The sequence below is a fragment of the Mirounga angustirostris genome, unplaced genomic scaffold (assembly GCF_029215605.1).
Source record: "Mirounga angustirostris isolate CCGP_5_RB_7025 unplaced genomic scaffold, mMirAng1.0.hap1 SCAF_4, whole genome shotgun sequence".
Classification (NCBI taxonomy): domain Eukaryota; kingdom Metazoa; phylum Chordata; class Mammalia; order Carnivora; family Phocidae; genus Mirounga; species Mirounga angustirostris.
Window position 1 is genome coordinate 20,413,669 of NW_026991712.1, and position 20,365 is coordinate 20,434,033.

Here is a 20,365-nt window from a genome sequence, read left to right on the forward strand (position 1 = left end):
ACATTTTCATTACAAAACTGTCCCATTCAAAACATTTCAGCAATTCCTCTGTGTTTATAGGCCAAGTCCAAACTAGTTAGTCTAGAGTTTGGATTTTCACAGACTGGCATCAATGGAACTTTCTGGTGTTATTTTCTGACATTGACTTGCATAACCTTCTATGCCTGTTCAACTTGTTTATTCATTTTTCGTTAAAAGGTCTTTCAATTCATGCCACCATTGAAAGACTTTTCTCTCTGTTTGAAGTTCATCTCTCCAGAGGAAAAAAGCAGAAGTCATAAAAGAGAAGAGAGACATATATGACCATATGAGAAATTAAAAGTTTTTATATGGTAAAAGAAGTCACATAACTATATAGAGTTTATAAACAAATATATGACAAACAAGGAAAAAAATCAAGCACTAAGACATATATAAGGTGATTAATATTCTTAACATGTGAACAGCTTTTGCAAAAAGACAATAAGTGAAATAAAAAGATGATCTAAAAATATAAACAATAAATGATAGATGAACAATGTCCACACTCACTATTAGTCAGAAAAGTAATATGGAAATGTCTATTATCATATGTTGCCATCAGATTTAGTAATAATCTAAAAAACTAATAGCATTCGAAGATGCCATAGATGCAGAGAGCACTCAGTCATTGCTTGGGGTAACATGAATTGCTATAGCATTTCTGGAAGCTAGTCTGTCAATAAGGATTAAAATAAAGAATCCACACCTTCCATTGTACCTTAGGGAACCTATTTTATGAGAATAACTATAAGAACTAATATATATACATGTATATACAAGTGTGTGTATTTATATATATGAGAATGTTTATAGTGGCAAAAACCAAAACCATAAACAATCTGAAAGTGTATCATCATCGTGAAACAGAAATATTGTGCAGTTGCCAAAAATAATGAGTGCGAGAAAGACCTCTGAAGAAGGTGTGATCTCCATGTTATATTATATAAAGACTGTCTCTTGGAGAGTCATTTGCATATGATCCCATTTAAAAGAAAAAATAAATAAACAGAAAAAATATAGAGAAACATGTTAATACCAAGCTATTATTGATGGTTACATAGGTGAAATGGTTCGGAAAATGGAAGAGTCACAGTGAAAAGTGAGATCATTAGCTTTTTCTTTACACATTTTTATTCTGCACATATTTACACTTGTTACATGGTATTTTTTAATTAAATTGTTTATTTAAATTCAATTTAGTTAGCATATACTGTATTATTAGTTTCGGCGGTAGAATTTAGTGATTCGTCAGTTGCATATAACACCCAGTGCTCATTATGTCAAGTGCCCTCCTTAATGCCCATCACCCAGTTACCCCATTCCCCTACCCACCTCCCCTCCCGGAACCTTCAGTTTGTTTCCTGGAGTTCAGTGTCTCTTATGGTTTGCCTCCCTCTCTATTTTCATTTTATTTTATTTTTCTTTCCCTTCCCCTATGTTCATCTGTTTTGTTTCTTAAATTCCACATATGAGTAAAATCATATGGTATTTGTCTTTCTCTGAATGACTTATTTCGCTTAGCGTAATACACAGGCTATGTGTTTCAACAAGCATGAAATACTCTTGCGATTTGAAAAATAAATCATAAATAATGTAAAGAAACTGTGGATCTTCTCTTCTTTTGTAAATTTTACCTATTAGTCTTGTCTCAAATTCTAAATTCTCTGAATTTATTGATAGAATTACTTCCTTGGTAATTCACCATCTGGTTCCTTGTTACTACTCTCTAATTACTGCCTTAGAGTATTATTTTAAAGCACACTGTTATTTAACTTTTTGTATTAATGTCAACTACTCAATTAGAGTGCAAGTTCCTTGTTTTGAGGGCAGGTATTTTATACTCTGTTCTCGAGAGCTGCTCAAAACTTCACAATTTGCTCACTCACTCATTCATTCCTTGAACAAATATTTATTGAGTTTCTACCAGCTGCTAAGTCCTGTGTTGAGTCCTAGGCATACAACACTGTCTCAGACTAGACATGATCTAAGCCTAAAAGTTTGGTGGGAAGGAGACACCAAACAAGGTCTTTTAAATGTTATGAGTACTATGAATGGGAAATTACCATGTGTGTTGTTGGCATCTAACAAGGTGAGATTTTGAAAAGATCGATGATCTTTTTTCTTCTCCCTGGTAAGGAGATTTGGCTTTTATTCATCTATAGGCTCTCTCCTCAGATGATAAGATAATGTATCAAATAAGGAAATAGAATAGAAATGCTTTTTCTATATTAATATTCTAAACAATGTAAGGAAATATAATATGTAAGGACATATATTGTGATTAATTTATCTAATAACAATATCAATGACAATATTGATAACAACTATGTTTACTGGGTGCTTCCTATGATCCAACCCAGGTTGTTGATGTGCATGACCATGATGTCAACCAATCCCTTTATTGTGCCCCATCAGTCTCAGAGACCCATAAACTTTATTCCCCCTTCAGCTAGTTCCTGTATAACCTAGCAAAAAAAGTGAGGATTTCAAGGATCCTGCAATGTTTCCTACTTGAATTATAAAGCACCTCTTCTTTGTTTTCAGGTTTATTTGGTTCAAGAAGAATTACTACCTGGAACCTGCAAGTTTTTTGTAGTCATTGCATGTCCGAGTAACAGGGAGAAAAAAAGAAAACAGCTAACATTGTACTTAATGAAAAATACAATATTAAGTTTTGTTGGGCAGGTTTTCTTCCTCCTGCACATATCATTCATTATTAAAATGCATTCACAGCCAAGTCAGTAGAAACAAATGCAAGGAGGAATCCCATCCATCCAGGACAAAGTGGCATGCTTCTGCAATACATTTTTATTTGGCAGTAGTTAAGAGCGGAAGATCTGGGATCTGAGGGCTTAGTTCAAGTCCTGGTTCCATCACTGGCTCCTGGCAACCCACTTAAGTTCTATAAGTCGAAGTTTCCTCACTAGTAAACCAGAATATTGAAATATCTCCCTCACAGTGTTTTTGAGAGGAGTAAATGTGCTAATGCATATGAAGGGTCAAACGGTGTCTGGAATGCAGTGAGCGCTTGAGAAATTTATGATATGATAGTATCATCCACTAGGTCACCCAGAATTTCTAGCCACTAGAAATTAGAGGGATACAAAGAAGAGGCCAAGGGCAGGCAATGCCTCTTTAGCCCATACCTTGGCTGTGCAGATTTGCAACTCCCTGGCTGATGTGTATTTTTGCTTCCAGAGATTTGTGCGTCTGGCATTGAAACATTTACAGCACTCTGTAGATGTAACACACAATATTCTGTCTAAAATTCCTTTCAGTACAAAGTGGGGCAGAAGCTAATGTAAAGAAAAAGAATAGCATTGTAAGTAATAGCTATGCGATTATATCCCAACATCCCAACCCATGGACACCCCACCCATCTGTGAGAATGACAGTGTCCTCCCTGATGATTCCACTAAATGAAACAAGTTACAAAAACCATGAGTCAAGACAAATAGTGTGATTTGTTTTTGTAGAGAAGAAATGCCTAAAAAATATTTATGATCTCTATTTTCAACTGCTTACTGGACTTTTCCATATGGATGTCCAGAGGCAGCTCAAACTGTTTAGAACTCATTATCATCTGCCAGTTTTGCTTCTGAAATCTCTCTCTAATCTCCCCTCTTTCTCCCTATCCCAACAGCCCTGATTCATCTCTCATTTTTAGTTCATGTCCCACCAGGATCTTCTCACATCCTTTCAGTCCTTCAGCCTGTCTTCAGCCCTGCCAAGAGTTTTGTCTACCTAAAAAAATATCTAAGTTGCTTCATTCTCCTACTCAGACTTCCATTGACTCTTCTGCTTTAAACTATCATTTGGCTAGTCAGACCTGATACGATCTTAAAACTTCTACAGAGTAGCTGTGAAAACCAAAACCAGAAAAAAAGAAGAAGAAAGAAAACCCAAGGTATAATGAAAATTAGGTTAACAAAGTGCAGTAAGTTTCCATTTACAATGAAGCCATTGGAGCTAGAATAGGGAAAACATTCTGTGCTCCACCTTATTAAAAGATTGAGGTAGAATAACACTTAGTTTCTCCTCCTTTGGACACCCCTGTTCTAAGAGTAGGTCTCCACTGACCTACAAATTAAGTCAATAAATTTGTTGCATTAGTGATGCATTTCAACATGGCAGAGTACTGTGCCCTAACCTCCCATATCCATCCATATTTCTAATTCCAAAGAGTAAGATAGGAAGAAATACAGGAAAACAGGCAGTAAAATGATGCATTTTGGGTGATTCGGTTCTCAGTGGTAAAGCCTTGTAGGCAGGTGCAGGAATACCCTGGCATCAATGAATGCTGAGCATTTTAATTTTGCATACCCTCATCTGTGCAGAGCTACAATGTTAGAGAAACAGGATGAGGGATCAGGAGAAAGTTCCACAGCATGGTTGGGTCACCTTAGAATAATACCAACATGATATTGCCTCCCTTCAGGGTCCTCTAAGCTAAGAAAAAAGGTCATATCCCTTGCCTTTGTACACTCCATGTGAGCATTATTTCAGTGTATTTGGTTTGTGTCTATGGGTTAGTAGTTTGCCCCAAGATCACTGGTGGCATGGTCTAGCCTTGCTCTTCAAATGCTAGGATAAATCCATTCTAGAGACCTTCCTTTGTAATATATCCAAGTCCCTCCTTCTCTTTGGAGACTTTCACTTTGGTCTGCAGCATATTGTTACACTTGTGACATTTCTCCATCTCCCAAGCTCCCTTTGGACATAAGGGCCTCTTTGGACACTCAGCATGTGGTCTAAGGGGAGGGTACTTTGGCTCTGAACGTCAAAATCCTTTTCTAGATTTTTGTTCATCTCAAGCAAGGCAGAACAACATCATTTAAACTATTTTTGACTGCACTCCATACTGTAATGTCTTGCACATACACTCATCCCTGGCTGATGTCAAACAAATGACCCTCAGAAGAGTCACAGGCACAGGCTTTAGTTCGTTCATTCGTTCATTCGTTCCTTCCTTCTTTCCTTGCTTCCTTCCTTTATTTATTTATCCCTCTCTTTAAGTAGGGATAATGATTCCTATAGTATGTCAGTGGAACTAAAGAAAAATAATTGATAAATCCTTGGTAAATTCTAAAGACTCATACTCATATAATTTGTTTAACAGATAAAAGTATTCTCAAGGGGCCACAAGAGACCTGAAATAATGGTTCTAGAGTTTTCAAGTCAAGACCAATCACAGTAAATAATTTGAAAACAATTAAATTCTTTAGACGCAACTTCAGTTGAGTCTCTGAATGTCAGATTTTTACTGCACATACTTATAATTATAATTTATAAAAGAGCAGAGAATGTTCTAGAATATAATTTAAAGAGTTTTGTAAAATTATAGAATATTACAGATCAAATATGTGGTGCAAAAACCAGACAAGACTGCTTATGGATCAGAATATCCAGAAAATATGTGAAAAGGCTAAACAACACCATTTCTAACAGACGTAGAATTTCATAAACACAAATAGTGAGAGACTTAAGTTGTATCTGGCCTACACGTATGGTCGGTGACCCAAGGCCAACAAAACTGCCTGCCTGGGGCACAGGAAAATATTCCCTAAAGGACGAAAAAAGACCAGAAAGCAGGAAAAACATTCTCATTTTCTCTTGAGTTTTGCTAATCCATGGTTTTCGAATATTTAAAGGGTCCTTGGCAATATGTCAGGGACAGTACTAAGTGCTTTGTGTGGCTTAACTCATTTCTCCTCACCAAGACCCCTTAAGGTAGTCACACTTATCATCCAATCTTTTATTGCTGAAAAGAAAACTGAGGTTTGGTTTTGTGAGTTTTAGCTCATTTAATCCCATTACATCCCTAGGGGTATTTACACTATTGTTATTCCTACTTAATTGATCAAGAACACCAGACTCAGTTGGAGAACAAGGGAAAGAAGGCAACATGAGTGAAGAGAAAGGGTGATCTCAAGTGAAGTACTAACAAGAGTTGACTTTGCAGGGGTAGTGCAATAGAAAGGAAATTGCAGCAAGGAGCAGAAGGTGGTGGCGTTTCCCTGATGGATTTCTATTTAAGGAGCCAACTTTACAATCTGTGAGCCTTTCATTAGGGAGTGGGGAGAGAGGGAGTTTATGGTAATGGAAAATGGAAGCTGATGGGAAAAATGAGGATAGCTAAGCTATATGCTACACATGTTTTAATTTTCAAATTAAGCATTTGAGATGGACAATAACATTATCTCTATTTAAAGAATGAAAACACTGAGGCTTAAGGTCTCAAAGACAGTAAGTGGCAGAGCTCAAATTCAAAGTCCATGATCTTTGCCAACATGCAAGTACCTACTACTACCATGGCCCTAGAGGTGATAGATGGATAGCCAAGTTATTGTGCAAGGGAGTTGAGGAAAGGGGAAGCCTGGGGAAAGGATGCATGCTTATTAAAATGAAACAAGCTAAATGTTTTTTAACGTTATCATCATATCTCCTGAATCATCTTTGCTCACACCTTGATTGCCTGGAGTTTTACTCTTCCCTTTCTGGTCTAACCTTGAGATGCTTTCTTGGCATCTACCCAAAGGGAAAAGGAGAGGAAAAAATGGTTTGGAACACCCTGGCCGAGCCACTTAAAATTTTGGTCTGTCTTTATGCATAAAATACATATTAAAACTCTCAATGAAAGAATATAGTGAATTAATATAGTTAATATAAAGGTCTTGGGAAAATACCTACTTGCTTAACCTCTCTGATAAAGCCGCCAGAAAGAAATTAACAACTTAATTTATATCAAGGTGACCGAGCTAAAACAATTCCATATGATGTTTATGCATTGACCTCACAGAACTCCTTTTCTAATGTTAATTTAGAAAGCTAAAGGAAGGATCATTTCATGCTTAATGAGACTGATGAAACGTGAGGGTGATGATACAACCTGGCAGAATGGAACAATGACTGGCCTGGTGATTGGAACAGGAGTTCCAATTCTAGTCCTGCTGCCAGCTAATCACTGTATGACTTAGAACAAGTAATCTTAACTCTCTGGGCTTCAGCTTTAACAAATGCAAAAATAAATGGAATTAAACCAAGTTACTTCTGATAGTTACATTACAGGTAGTGAGACTTCCAAATTGGCTGTGAAAGTGATCCAGACATTCCTGGGCATATCTGGCCATCTGTTTGGGGAAGTCATGAGAAGCTTGTTTGCACTGGAGGCTGAAAAGATTCCTGGAAATAACTTGATATAGCTAGGATCCAGAGAGTGAGGGGGTATCCGGTAGGGCCTACTGTGCAAATGGCATTTGAGCTAAAACCTAAATGAGGAGAAGGAACGATCCTTGGGAAGGAAGATCTGGGCTGGGCTAAGTTTAGGCCAGACAGAAGGAGCACCAAATACAAAGATCCTGGGCCAGGAATGAGAGACAAAGCAGAGATGCCTGAATCAGACTACAAGTGGAAAAGCCGTTTGATGTGGGAGAAGTTAGGGAGAAGCCAGATGGAATGCAAAGCAACTTTTAGGCCACACACACAAAAGTCATTGAAAAAAAAGCTCCTAAGCAAAAAGGTTAACGGAAGCCAGCATAAGCAATAAGGCAAAATATCTTTAATTTCCAAGCAAACTAATGAAGTAATGGAGTTGATTATCAAAAAGAAGGCATATCATTACTTTCAGCATATTTCAGTATCCAGTACAATGTTGAGCTGTGAGGTGGCATGAATGCCATGTTCTCAGGCATCGTCGCATCCATTTCTTATCACATAGGGGTCAGTGGACTATATTCTCAAACCTGATTCTAATAGAAGCCAGTGGGTGTCATGGAATGGCACTGGACCCAGAGCCAGAAGGCCAGGGCTTTTCTTTTTTTTTTTTTTTTTAATTTTTTTTTTATTCTTATGTTAATCCCCATACATTACATCATTAGTTTTAGATGAAGTGTTCCATGATTCACTGTTTGTGCATAACACCCAGTGCTCCATGCAGAATGTGCCCTCCTCAATACCCACCACCAGGCTAACCCATCCTCCCACCCCCCTCCCCTCTAGAAGCCTCAGTTTGTTTTTCAGAGTCCATCGTCTCTCATGGTTCGTCTACCCCTCCGATTTCCCCTGCTTCATTCTTCCCCTCCTGCTACCTGGCCAGGGCTTTTCAAATTGCTTATCTGTTCTGTAAGTATGTGAGAGACCTTGAGGGTTCCACTTGGCCTTGTTGACATTGTTTCCTTATCTTTTAAGTTTAAAGTAATTGCTACCACACAGGGCAATTATGAAAATTAAACAAGATAATCTACTTGAAAATACTTTGGAAATTGTGAATCATCACTCAAATATTTCTTATTGCTCTTACATTTCTTTTTAACATTTCTTGTTAAAATTTCTTGCCACTGCTGTTCTCAAGGGAAACCACTAGAGGTCAGAATTGTACACGAATAGTTTCAAGAAACGACACAGGTGGGAAAGGGAACATTTTCTACTGAACAGCATAAAATAATAAATTTAAGGCATAGAGAGAAAAATAAAGATGGCTTTCAACAAAGAAGTTTTGATAATTGTAACATTGCTTATTCCCAAAATTGTTAGCACACAGATAAATAGGGAGAGGAAGGAAAGACAAATAGAATTTAATTATCTATTTATACTGTCTACAGGGCTTAAAGTTTGTATTTGTTAGCTTATATTATTCTTAAAACAGTTCTCTAATGAAGCTCACTTTGCAAATAAAGAAACTAAAGCATAAATAGATGTAATAGCATACTGAAGATCAAAACAGATTTAATTCCATATCCTTCTTACCACCAAGTCATGCTTGGGAAATAATGCAGTAAGAAAATGGTGAGTCTGTATTGGACAACATATTATATGACTGGTTAACATTACTTGTTTTCCACCTGCAACTCTAAATAGTTTATTTAGTTCTCAGTCTCCCAAATGAATTTAGGGAAAACTCCTTTTATTGTTTCTCAGAGCTCCTAGAAGTTTCTGAGCACAGTGCTGGAAACTATGGTATTGACATGATTAGCCATGGAGAAAAATATACATCAGCCTGCTCTTAGGAAAAATATATTAAACAGAAGCAATAATTCCATCCTTTAAATATTCCCTTAGCCATCAAGCTTTTTTTCCCCCTTTTCTTTATTATTAGTATTTTTTTAGAAATAAATATGCAAATCTGCCTTGTTCAAGGGTAGGGAGGCGCTATTACCATGTTCATGAAGGAATGAGGTAGGGTAGATGGCAGTTTATATCTTGAGAGAAGACGAAGACTAAGTCTTGTTTTTCATTTGTAGGCACAACATCCAATGCCTAGGGTGGCAGAGAGTCGGTGATGAGCACACGCATGGTGCTCCATATGCATGAATACAGGCAATTTGCAAAGAAAAAACCAAGTTAACTGAGCCCTGAGTCCAAGAGTTTACCATCTAATACAAAGCTTGAAATGTAGACATGTTCTAGGACAAGGGCTTTAATTTGAAACCTTTAGCACTGAACATGAGGCCTGAGATGTAGGAGGTATTCAGTACATTCTGTTCCAGACTTGTGGAATATTTTTAATAAGAAAGGAACTTAGAATTCATTTTGATGCAAAGTCCTCAGACTCTGGGGGAAGAAAAAATCATACCAGGTTCCTAGCAGACTTTGTTCTGGAACCCCTAGGGTTCTAGATGATACAAGCTCAGGAAAAGAAAGAAAGATTTACATTGTTTGAAATCTTAGCAAGGTTTCTAGTGGGAAGGGGGATGTTTTGCATTAAGAAATGAGGGTAGGAAGACCATGATGAACAGGCTGTTGGTATCCAATTAAAATTAATTGCCCACTCCTCCTTCCTAATTTTTTTCTTTCTCTACTGCTCATGACACTAATATATGTTATTTAATGCATCTCTTATGCCTAAAATAATGCTTGGCACTTAATAGGTATTTGATATATGTTGGCTGGATTGGAATAAATAGAATTGTTGTACTGGAATGCATGATATTTGGGATGTTATTTTGACAACACTTTGTCCATTCTTCTTCTAGCTTGAAAGTTGTAGTTTCTCTGCAAGGAAAATTAACGGTGCTATTCTCAAATGGACTCTCCCATTTGCAGGGACAAGGAAAACTTTAATTTTCAGCATTTTCCATGATACCTCAGGAATAACACAAAAGTTCCTTGTACAATATTGGAAAGTCCAGTAATAGTTCTAAGTAAATACTTTTAATTCTAATCAAAACTTTCTTTTCTGAACATTTGCCCTCACATTATTCATTTATTCACCCAAGAAATTATTTGGAAGCCCCAAGGTCTCATTTTTCCTTCCTGCATTTATTTTATGATATCAAAGGTTAAAGCTTGGATTGCAATCTTAGGAGGAAATTAATTCACTGATTAAGAAAAATGCACTTTAAGCAATACACATTTAAATAACTGACAAGCATAGGGCGATGTATTTCTGCTTTTTCTGAAAGACCCTTTTTTTCTATTTAAAATTTTAAGCAGTTGCAATTCTTCCACCCTATAGCCTGGAGAAACATAGCATGAGTTACTAATAAGGGAGCACCAATTTGCACTGCAGTGACCACTTCCAGAACAAAAGGGTCAGAACTAAAACCGGGAAAACCACAGCGTTTTTTATCAGCCCGTTGCTTGAAGAACATTTAGACCTTGGCTCTACTTGAAAAAATTCTGCCATAGTCTATCACCCTTCAGCTGAAGGCACGTGGCCCCAAAGACTCCACTTTCAATAAAGAAATTTCATTTATATACTACCTGCATCCTCGACAAAAATTTTCTTCTTCGTAGGAAGCCCACTCATTGAATGAAATATTCGGAAGATTTAATTTCCTCCTTACATAGCTTTTGCCCAGTAACTTTACCAAAATCAGTGCTGAGAAAGGCGTTGGAATAAAAAGAGCCAAAGAATAGAGAGGGTCCTAAGGAAAGCATTCCTGAAAGACTAACGTCTCGGCTTGTGTACCTTCCCCCTAGAACAGCATGGAGGAGGGAATTTTCCCGTGCCCTGGGTGAGGTCCACCCCCTCCCAACATGCTCTTACCTAGCATCAGGGAAGGTTTTTACAAAAATAACAGGCCATTGGTTTTCCAAAACAGAAGGAAAAGAAGGAAGGCGCACACTAAGGAGAAGAGAAGGTCATTGAGAGTTACAGTAGGGTTGAGGGAGGAGGGAAGAGAGTTCACTTACTATATATGAACATTTTGCTTTTCTTTCCTCACCTTTGGGTCCTGGTGCAATTGTGTGTGTAGCACAGACTTCAGTGGTAGGACGGCTATCCATGTCCAAACCCAGACTTTGAATTTGCAAAAGAAAGAGCACCAGAAGGATGGACTGGTTTCTTCGAAGTAGGACTCCAAAGCCACTCATTGCCGTGGTTCTTCAAAAAAGGATTGCCCAGAAGTGCCAAAGAAGTAGCTTTATTTTAAATAAAACTTCTGCTTTAGGGAAGAAAGTAATGTATCTGGAGGACACATTCCAAAAAGGGCCCCAAAGACAAGCAGGGAGCATACCCTGGGTTGTTTATTTTCTCAGTATTCTGAATGGACCGTACATTGTCCAGACTGTTTATTTTCAAGTGACAACAGTTTACTGAAAATTATCTCTGAACTAAACACTCGAGAAGAAACAACCCAGAGAATGGAGAGGATAGAGATGACTCCTGCTCAGCACATGAGCTTACAATTTAACATCCCACATTGCATTTTTATGTTGAGTTCCAGAAAGATGGAGCCAGAGATTGCTTGAATTACCTGCATGTTATGGATACACTATGCAGGGCTTTGAGCTTTTTTGTAAGGAAATATTCATTAATTGTTTGTGGCAACTGAATGCTAGCACTCCCACTGCTCTTCATGACCTTATTTCCTTCTCTTGTTACAAAGAACCGTCTTGGGATTAAACTCCAAAGGAAAGAACACCAGCTTTTCTGCAAAGCAATTTGGCAATAAGTATCAAGAATATTAAAAATGTTTATAGCCTTGATCTAGTAATTGTCTTTCTGGTACACTATTTTAAGAAATTATTCTGAAATGTGAACAAAGTTTTATTTGAGAAAATATGGCAAAAAAAGGGGGGGGCATCAACTGCCTAACAATACATTATGGTTGACAAATCATAGTAAATACAAACATATGAGAGAGTACGACTTGAAAATTTTATCATAATGATGTTTGTAGCAAGTTTTTGATAAAATGGGGGGGAGAAGCTTATGCTATTATTATGTTTCTTAAAAAGCAGTATAGATATAGATAATAGAGATGTAGGTATAGACATATATACAGAGATTGAAATAGAGATTATTCTTCCTTTCTCTATCTCCTATCTATCATCTATCTTTCTATCTATCATCTATCATCTATCTATCATCTCTCTCTCCATCCATCCATCCATCCATCCATCCATCCATCCACCTATCTATCCCATCAACGCATGGCCTGTACGAATAGCCTAGTCTTAGTGAGATATTAAAAAACTAGAATTAGAATCACTTATATGGCACCTGGGTGGCTCAGTCAATTAAGCAACTGCCTTTGGCTCAGGTCATGATCCCAGGGTCCTGGGATCGAGTCCCACATCAGGCTCCCTGCTTGGTAGGGAGTCTGCTTCTCCCTCTACCCTTCTCCCCTGCTCATGCTCTCTCTCTTTCTCACTCTCTCTCTCAAATAAATAAACAAAATCTTTTAAAAAATCACATATAATAGGGAGATGCCTTACCTTCTCTATTCTTGAGAAGCATGTTAACTGAGAGGCCAGAAGGGGTTTTAGACCTACTTTCCTTGACATTGGAAAAGACGGACCTTATATATCCTCATAAGGGCCAATGAAGAATTATTTCCATGAGATGTTATTACAAGTAATGGTCAATCTAAGAAATACAGGTGTATGAGTTTCCTAGGACTGCTGTAACAAAGTACCACAAACTGAGGGGCTTAAATAACAAAAATTTATTGTGTCACAGTTCTGGAGGCTGGAAGTCTTAAGATCAAGGTGCAAACCCATGCTTGTTCTGAAAACACCAGGAAAAGATCAATTTAGGCCCCTCTCCTAACTTCTGGTATTTGCTTGGCTATGACAGCACAGCTCTAATCTTCACACAGTGTTCTCTCTGTGTGTATCTGTATGTATCTCTCTATGTCAAAATTATTCCCTTTTTATAAGCATACCATTCATAATGGATTAGCCCGCCCCCCGCTAATGATCTCATTTTAACTGGAAAACCTCTTAACAACCTATCTCTAAATATAGTTACATCATGAGGTACTGAGAGTTAGGACTTCAACACATGAACTTATTTTTTTGTCTGGGAAAACACAATTCAACCCATAACAGGCTTACAGTATGACGTAACTGGATTTTTTAAATAGCAATACAGGGAAAGGGAGCAAAAGGAACTGGCATTAATTGAATAGTCATTATGTGCAAAATAAGGTTGATCTCTTCAGTGTATCTTGTTTAAGCCTTAAAATAACCCTTGGAATGGATAGTAACTCCCCCATTTTGCAGACAAATTACTTGAGGCTCAGAAAAACTAAGCAATTTGTTTAACATCACTGTGAAGGTTAATTTTATGTGTTAACTTGACTGGATTATGGGGTGCCCAAATATTTGGCCAAACATTATTTCTGGGCATGCTTATGAGAGTGTTTCCAGATGAGATTAGCTTTTGAATCTGTAGACTGTGTAAAGCAGATTTTCCTCCTCAATCTAGGTGGTCCCCATCCAAATCATGGAGAGCCTTACTAGAACGAAAAGGTTGAGGAAAAAAGAAATCCCCCTCTGCTTCATTGGTGGAGCTGAGATTTTGGTCTTTTCCTGTACTTAGACTGGGGAGCTTTTGGCATCATCTCCCGGGTTCTTGGGTCTTTGGACTTGGTCTGAACTTAACACCAGTTTCTCTCAGATTCTCGGGCCTTTTAGCTTGGACTGAAACTATGCCACCAGCTTTTTCGGGCTTCCAGCTTGCAGATGGCAGATTATGGGACTTCTCAGCCTCCATATTCATGTGAGCCAATTTCTTCTAACAAATCTTTCCCTCTCTTGATATAGATATTAATATATACAGATATCAATATAGATATATCTTGATGGTCTGTTTCCCTGGAGAACCCTGATTAAAATTCACCAATTGAAAAAGGGACCAAAAAAAATTCAAATATAAATTTTTTCCCAAAATTCCTGCTTTAAAATGCTACTTGTATTCCATAAAGGTGAATAGGCTCAAGCTTTGAAGATGCACTAATTTTTACACATTCCTAAAACCTCAAAATAGTTGCATTTGTCATATTAACAGTGATAGGAAAATAGTGGGAATCCATAGAATGGTGTGAGAAACTCAAATTCTATATCATAACCAGATAAATGACATAGAGCAAATCACTCAACTTCAATTGCCATAAGGCATATAAAGTGAGTTTAGACTTGATATTTAATGTACTTTCTGAATTCTAAGATTCTTTGAAAATAGGTGTTCTTTAAGTTGTTTAAATCATTCTAAATCTATTTTGTTTCTTTCATTTCTTTGTCAAGCATTCCCTGGCATATAGTGAAATACATTCATTACATTTATATGTAGAAATTCTTTGGTAACAATCTGAAGCATATAATAGTCCTTAGTATTTTTCCTTGGGATATGCTATGCCTGTTCTTTCCAACCTCTCTCTCTCTCTCTCTTTTCAGTTCAACAAAGTATAAAGACTTCCAGGGAAGATAGCAGAGTAGGAGGACCTTAAACTCAGTCATCCCACAGATACACCTAGAAAACACTGGCATCAGTGAAAATAACCCAGAAAACGACCCAAAGACTAGCAGAACAGACTCTCCAGCTAAGTGTAGAGAAGAGGCCAGATTGAAGAGGGTAGGAAGGGAGAAGATGCAGTCAGGAGCCAAACGGACCCTTGGTACTGTCCATGGGAGGGAGGGACACTGCAGGTGTGGAGAGAGGAGAGGACCAGACCCCAGACCAGGCACCCCAGGCATGGGGAACCCACATGAAAACCAGAGGGACATAATTTCATGAGTTCTTACTATAAGCAGGGTTTAACACCTAGAACTTGAAAAATCAGCAATGTAGGCTCTGGGAGAGCCAGGAGGATAAGAGGAAACTGAGTTCTCCACCCTTAGAGAGACAGCACAACAAACAGCCCCACAGAAATACAGCATAGAAGCAGCAGTTTGAAAAATGCCTGGGCTATACAGGAGGGAGATTTGTTTCCTAATCTTAGAGTATGTGCTGCAGGGGCGGAGATCCTTGGGAGAATTCTCCAAGAACAAAGGAGCTGGTAGGCACCATTTCCCTCCCCTTCCCCCTAGCCTAGATACAGACACCTGCAGGAAGCAGCGGGCCACTCCTTACTTAACTTGCTAACAGACCCCACTGCACCCCCTTGTTCTCCTGAAGACACACCCCCTCCAACCAGGCCTCTGCTCCAGGACCCCTCCCACAGCAAACTTGTGCAAACCTTGCTAACACTATACACCCTGCCCCCTCCAAAATACCCTTGGCTGGAGCCAATCCAAAGTGGTGCCACGGGCGTGTCAGGGTACAAGCAGCCCTGACAGGGGCCAGTACCACTCCAAAGTGACTCCTACCCCAGTCGCACACCAGTCTGACTGCAGCCCCAGCAATGGGGTGGGGACAGATATCTGGTTGACTGCAGGCCCTGCCCACAGTGAAAGTTTCTTAGGGGACAACACAGGGAAAGTGCTTAGTAGTTTGGTGCTACCACATCTCTGGCAAATGTCTGGTCTGACTCAACTCAAGCCCAAGGTGGCCCCAGACTGTCCTTCTCACAACACAGGGACCAAAACCTGCCCACAACAGGCAAAGAGAGCCATTGCAGATGACAGGACTGAAGGTAAACATGGCATAGCCATGATAATAGGGCACATGTAACACACATAGGAGACATCCCTAAAGTGCCAGGTTCTGATGAACAGGGCACATTACACTGCAGGGCACCATAGGAGCTCATCTTCATAAGGCCACTGCTTTCAAAAGCAGGAGAGGTAGCTGACTTTCTTAACACATAGAAATAGACACAGAGAGTTAAACAAAATAAGGAGACAGGAATATGTCCCAAATGAAGAACAGGACAAAATCACAGCAAGAGACCTAAATGGAATGGAGATAAGTAATATGCCCGATAAAGAACTTAAGGTAATGGTCATAAGACACTCAACGGACTTGAGAAAAGTGTGGAGGACCTCAGTGAGACCCATAACAAACAGACAGAAAACATGAAAAAGAACCAATCAGAAATGAAGAACACAATAATTGAAATTAAAAAGACACTAGATGGAATAAAGAGCAGACTAGAGGAAGACAAAGAACAGATCAGCAACTGGGAGGACAGAGTAATGGAAAGCAGCATTTAGTAGAATTCACTTGTGAAGTCATATAGTTCTGGAATTTGATGGGAGTTTTTTGAAAACTGGTTTGATTGCATTGCTGGTAATCAGTCTGTTCAAATTTTCTATCTGTTCCTGATTCAGTTTGGGAGGGTATCTGTCTCTAGGAATTTATCCATTTATTCCAGGTTGTCCAATTTGTCGACATATAATTTTTCATAATATTCTCTTAGAATCTGTATTTCTGTGCTGTCAGTTCTTAGGTCTCCTCTTCCACTTCTGATTTTCTTGAGGCCTCTCTCTCTCTCTCTCTTTTGATGAGTCCATGTAAAGATTTATCAATTTGTTGATCTTTTCAAAGAACCAGCTCTTTGTTTCATTGATCTCTTCTATTTTTTTTTAACTTTGTTAATTTTTAGCTTTTTAGTTTCTGTCATTTATTTCTGATCTAAACCTTATTATTTCCTTCTTTCCTGTTTGTTCTTCTTTTTCTAGCTTCCTTAAGTGCAAGGTTAGTTTGTTTATTTGAGATTTTTCATGCTTCTTGAGGTAGGTCTGTATTGCTATAAACCTCCTTCTTGGAACAGCTTTTGCTGCATCCCAGAGATTTTGGACCATTGTGTTTTATATTCATTTGTTTCTGTGTATTTTTGGATTTCCTCTCTCATTTCTTGGTTGATACATCCATTAGTTAGGAGCATGTTATTTAACCTCCATGTATTTGTGTTCTTTCCAGATTTTTTCTTGTGGTTGATTACTTGTTTCATAACATTGCGGTTGGAAAAGATGCTTGGTATGATTCTTGTTGAGACTTATTTTGTGGCCTAATATGTGATCTATTCTGGAGAATGTTCTATGTGCACTTGAAAAGAATGTGTATTCTGCTTTTTTAGGAAAGAGTATTCTGAATATATCTTTTAGATCCATCTGGTCCAATGTGTCATTCAAAGCCACTGTTTCCCTGTTGATTTTCTGTTTGGATGATCTATCCATTGATGTAAGTGGAGTGTTACAATCTCTTACTATTATTGCATTGCTGTCAATTACTTCCTTTATGATAGTTATTAGTTGCTTTCTTTGGGTACTCCCACGTTGGGTGCATAAATATTTATAATTGTTATATCTTTTTGTTGGATTGTTCCCTTTATGATTATGTAGAGTCCTTTTTTGTCTCTTGTTACAGTTTTCATTTTAAAGTCTACTTTGTCTGATAAAAGTATTGCTACATCAGCCTTTTTTTCACTTCCATTTGTATGATAAATGCTTTTCCATCCCTTCACTTTCAGTCTGTATGTGACTGAAATGCATTTCTTGCAGGTAGCATGTAGATAAAACTTGGTCTTTTTTTTTTTTTTAAGATTTCATTTATTTATTTGAGAGACAGACTGAGTGAGAGTGAGAGAGAGAGAGAGCATGCACAAGTGTGAGGGAAGGGCAGAGGGAAAAGGAGAAGCAGATTCCCCACTGAGCAGGGAGACCGACTTGGGGCTCCATCCCAGAACCCTGAGACCATGACCTGAGCCAAAGGCAGACGCTTCACCTGCTGAGCCACCCAGTCACCCCTTATAGTCCCATAGATCAATGGAACAGAATGAGAGCCCAGAAATAAATCCATAGTTATATGGCCAATTAATCTTTGACAAATGAGGCAAGAATATGTAATGGGGAAAATACAATCTCTTCAATAACTGATGTTGGGAATACTGGACAGCTACATGCAAAAGATTGAAACTGGACAACTTTCTTACACTATACACAAAAATAAAGTCAAAATGGATTGAGGACCTAGATGTGAGAGACTTGAAACCATAAAAATTCTAGAAAAGAACAGGCAGTAATTTCTCTGACATAGGCCACAGCAACATTTTTCTAGATATAGTTCCTGAGGCAGGGGAAATAAAAGCAAAAATAAACTATTGGGACTACATCAAAATAAGAAGCTTCTGCTCAGCAAAGGAAACAATTAACAAAACTAAAAGACAACCTAATGAATGAGAGAAGATATTTGCTAATGACATATCTGATAAAGGGTTAGTATCTAAAATATATAAAGAACTGGTACAACTCAACACCAAAAAAACAAAAAACAAACAAACAAAAACTAAACTAAACTAAACCTAATCAAATAATCCAGTTTAAAAATGTGCAGAAGACATGAACAGACATTTCTCCAAAAAAGACATTTAGAGGGCCAATAGACACATTAAAAGATACTCAACATCACTCATCATCAGAGAAATGCAAATCAAAATCAGAATGGGATATTACTTCACACCTGGTCAGAATGGCTAAAATCAAAAACACAAAAAACAAGTTTTGGTAAGGATGTGGAGGAAAAGGAACTCTTGTACACTGTTTGTGGGAATGCAAACTGGTGCAGCCACTTTGGAAAATAGCATGGAGGTTCCTCAAAAAATTCAAAATAGAATTACTATATGATCCAGTATTTCCACTACTGGGTATTTACCCAAAGAATATGAAAACACTAATTCAAAAAGATATATGCATCCTTATGTTTATTGCAGCATTATTTACAATAGCCAAATATGGAAGCAGCCCAAAAGTCCATTGACAGATGAATGGATAAAGAAGAGGTGAAAAAGGGTGCCTGGGTGGCTCAGTCATTAAGCGTCTGCCTTCGGCTCAGGTCATGATCCGAGGGTCCTGGGATCGAGTCCCACATCGGGCTCCCTGCTCGGTGGGAAGCCTGCTTCTCCCTCTCTCACTCCCCCTTGCTTGTGTTCCTGCTCTCGCTGTGTCTCTCTCTGTCAAATAAATAAAAAATCTTAAAAAAAAAAAAAAAGAAGAAGAGGTGAAAAAATCCTAGAAGAGAACACAGGCAATGATTTCTCTGACATCAGCTATAGCAACATCTTTCTAGATATAGTTCCTGAGGCAAGGGAAATAAAAGCAAAAATAAACTATTTTGACTACATCAAAATAATATATATACATTTATTATATATAAATATATATATATAATATATATATATATTTACTTAGCCATAAAAAAGGATGAGCTCTTGCCATTTACAACAACATTGATGGATCTAGAGGTTATAATGCTATGTGAACTAAGTCAGTCAGAGAAAGACAAATACCATATGATTTCACTTATATGTGGAATTTAAGAAACAAAACAAATGAGCAAAAGGGGAAAAAGAGAGAGAGGCAAACCAAGAAATAGACTCTTAACTATAGAGAACAAACTGATAAGGAAAGGGGGGGTAGCAGGGGGGATGGATTAAATAGGTGACGGGGATTAAGGAGTGCACTTGTTGTGATGAGCACCAGATGATGTATGGAAGTGTTAAATCACTATATTGTACACCTGAAACTAATATTACATTGTATGTTAACTGTAATTTAAATAAAAACTTTAAAAAATGCATATAAATATCTTTCTATATGAATGGACTATTATGCCAAGATTTAAATTGCTACAGTTTATTCATCACATATTTTGTATGTAAAATACTACTTATTCAGGGGCACCTAGGTGGCTCAGTCGGTTAAGCAGCTACCTTCGGTTCAGGTTATGGTCCCGGTGTCCTGAGATCAAGCACTGCATCAGGCTCCCTGCTCAGCGGGGAGCCTGTTTCTCCTTCTGCCTGCAGCTCCCCCTGCTTGTGCTCTCTCTCTCTCTCTCAAATAAATAAATAAAATCTTAAAAAATATATTGCTTATTCAACCAATGCTCTATTGTTGGAAATTTAACATTTATAATATTATTAATATAAGTAACACTGTAAAGAACATATTTAAAGATTTTATTTATTTATATATTTGAGAGGGAGAGAGAGAGCATGTGAGTGGGGGGAGAGGGAGAGGGAATCTCAAGCAGACTCTGCACTGACTGGGGCTTGATCTCAGAATCCTGAGATCATAACCTGAGTGGAAATCAAGAGTCAGACACTTAACTGACTGAGCCACCCAGGCACCCCATAGAGCTCAATCTTTGTGCCTATTCCTTTTGAACATTGAAGAAGACAAATGTATATGGCTTGGTAACTCACTGAATGTTGAGAGCAACATATAAGGAGAAACTTTT

General features: G+C 38.0%; 1 protein-coding gene across 1 annotated transcript in view; it reads right to left on the minus strand.

Moving 5' to 3' along the window:
- The window catches only part of COLEC10 (collectin subfamily member 10), a 35,373-nt gene extending 23,964 nt beyond the window's left edge, over nucleotides 1–11,409 (minus strand). The window contains exon 1 of the mRNA XM_045899190.1: nucleotides 11,187–11,409. Coding sequence (XP_045755146.1) covers nucleotides 11,187–11,334 — 148 coding nt within the window. The 5' untranslated portion in view covers nucleotides 11,335–11,409. The remainder of the gene's footprint in view (nucleotides 1–11,186) is intronic.
- Between the last annotated feature and the right edge of the window lie 8,956 nt (nucleotides 11,410–20,365).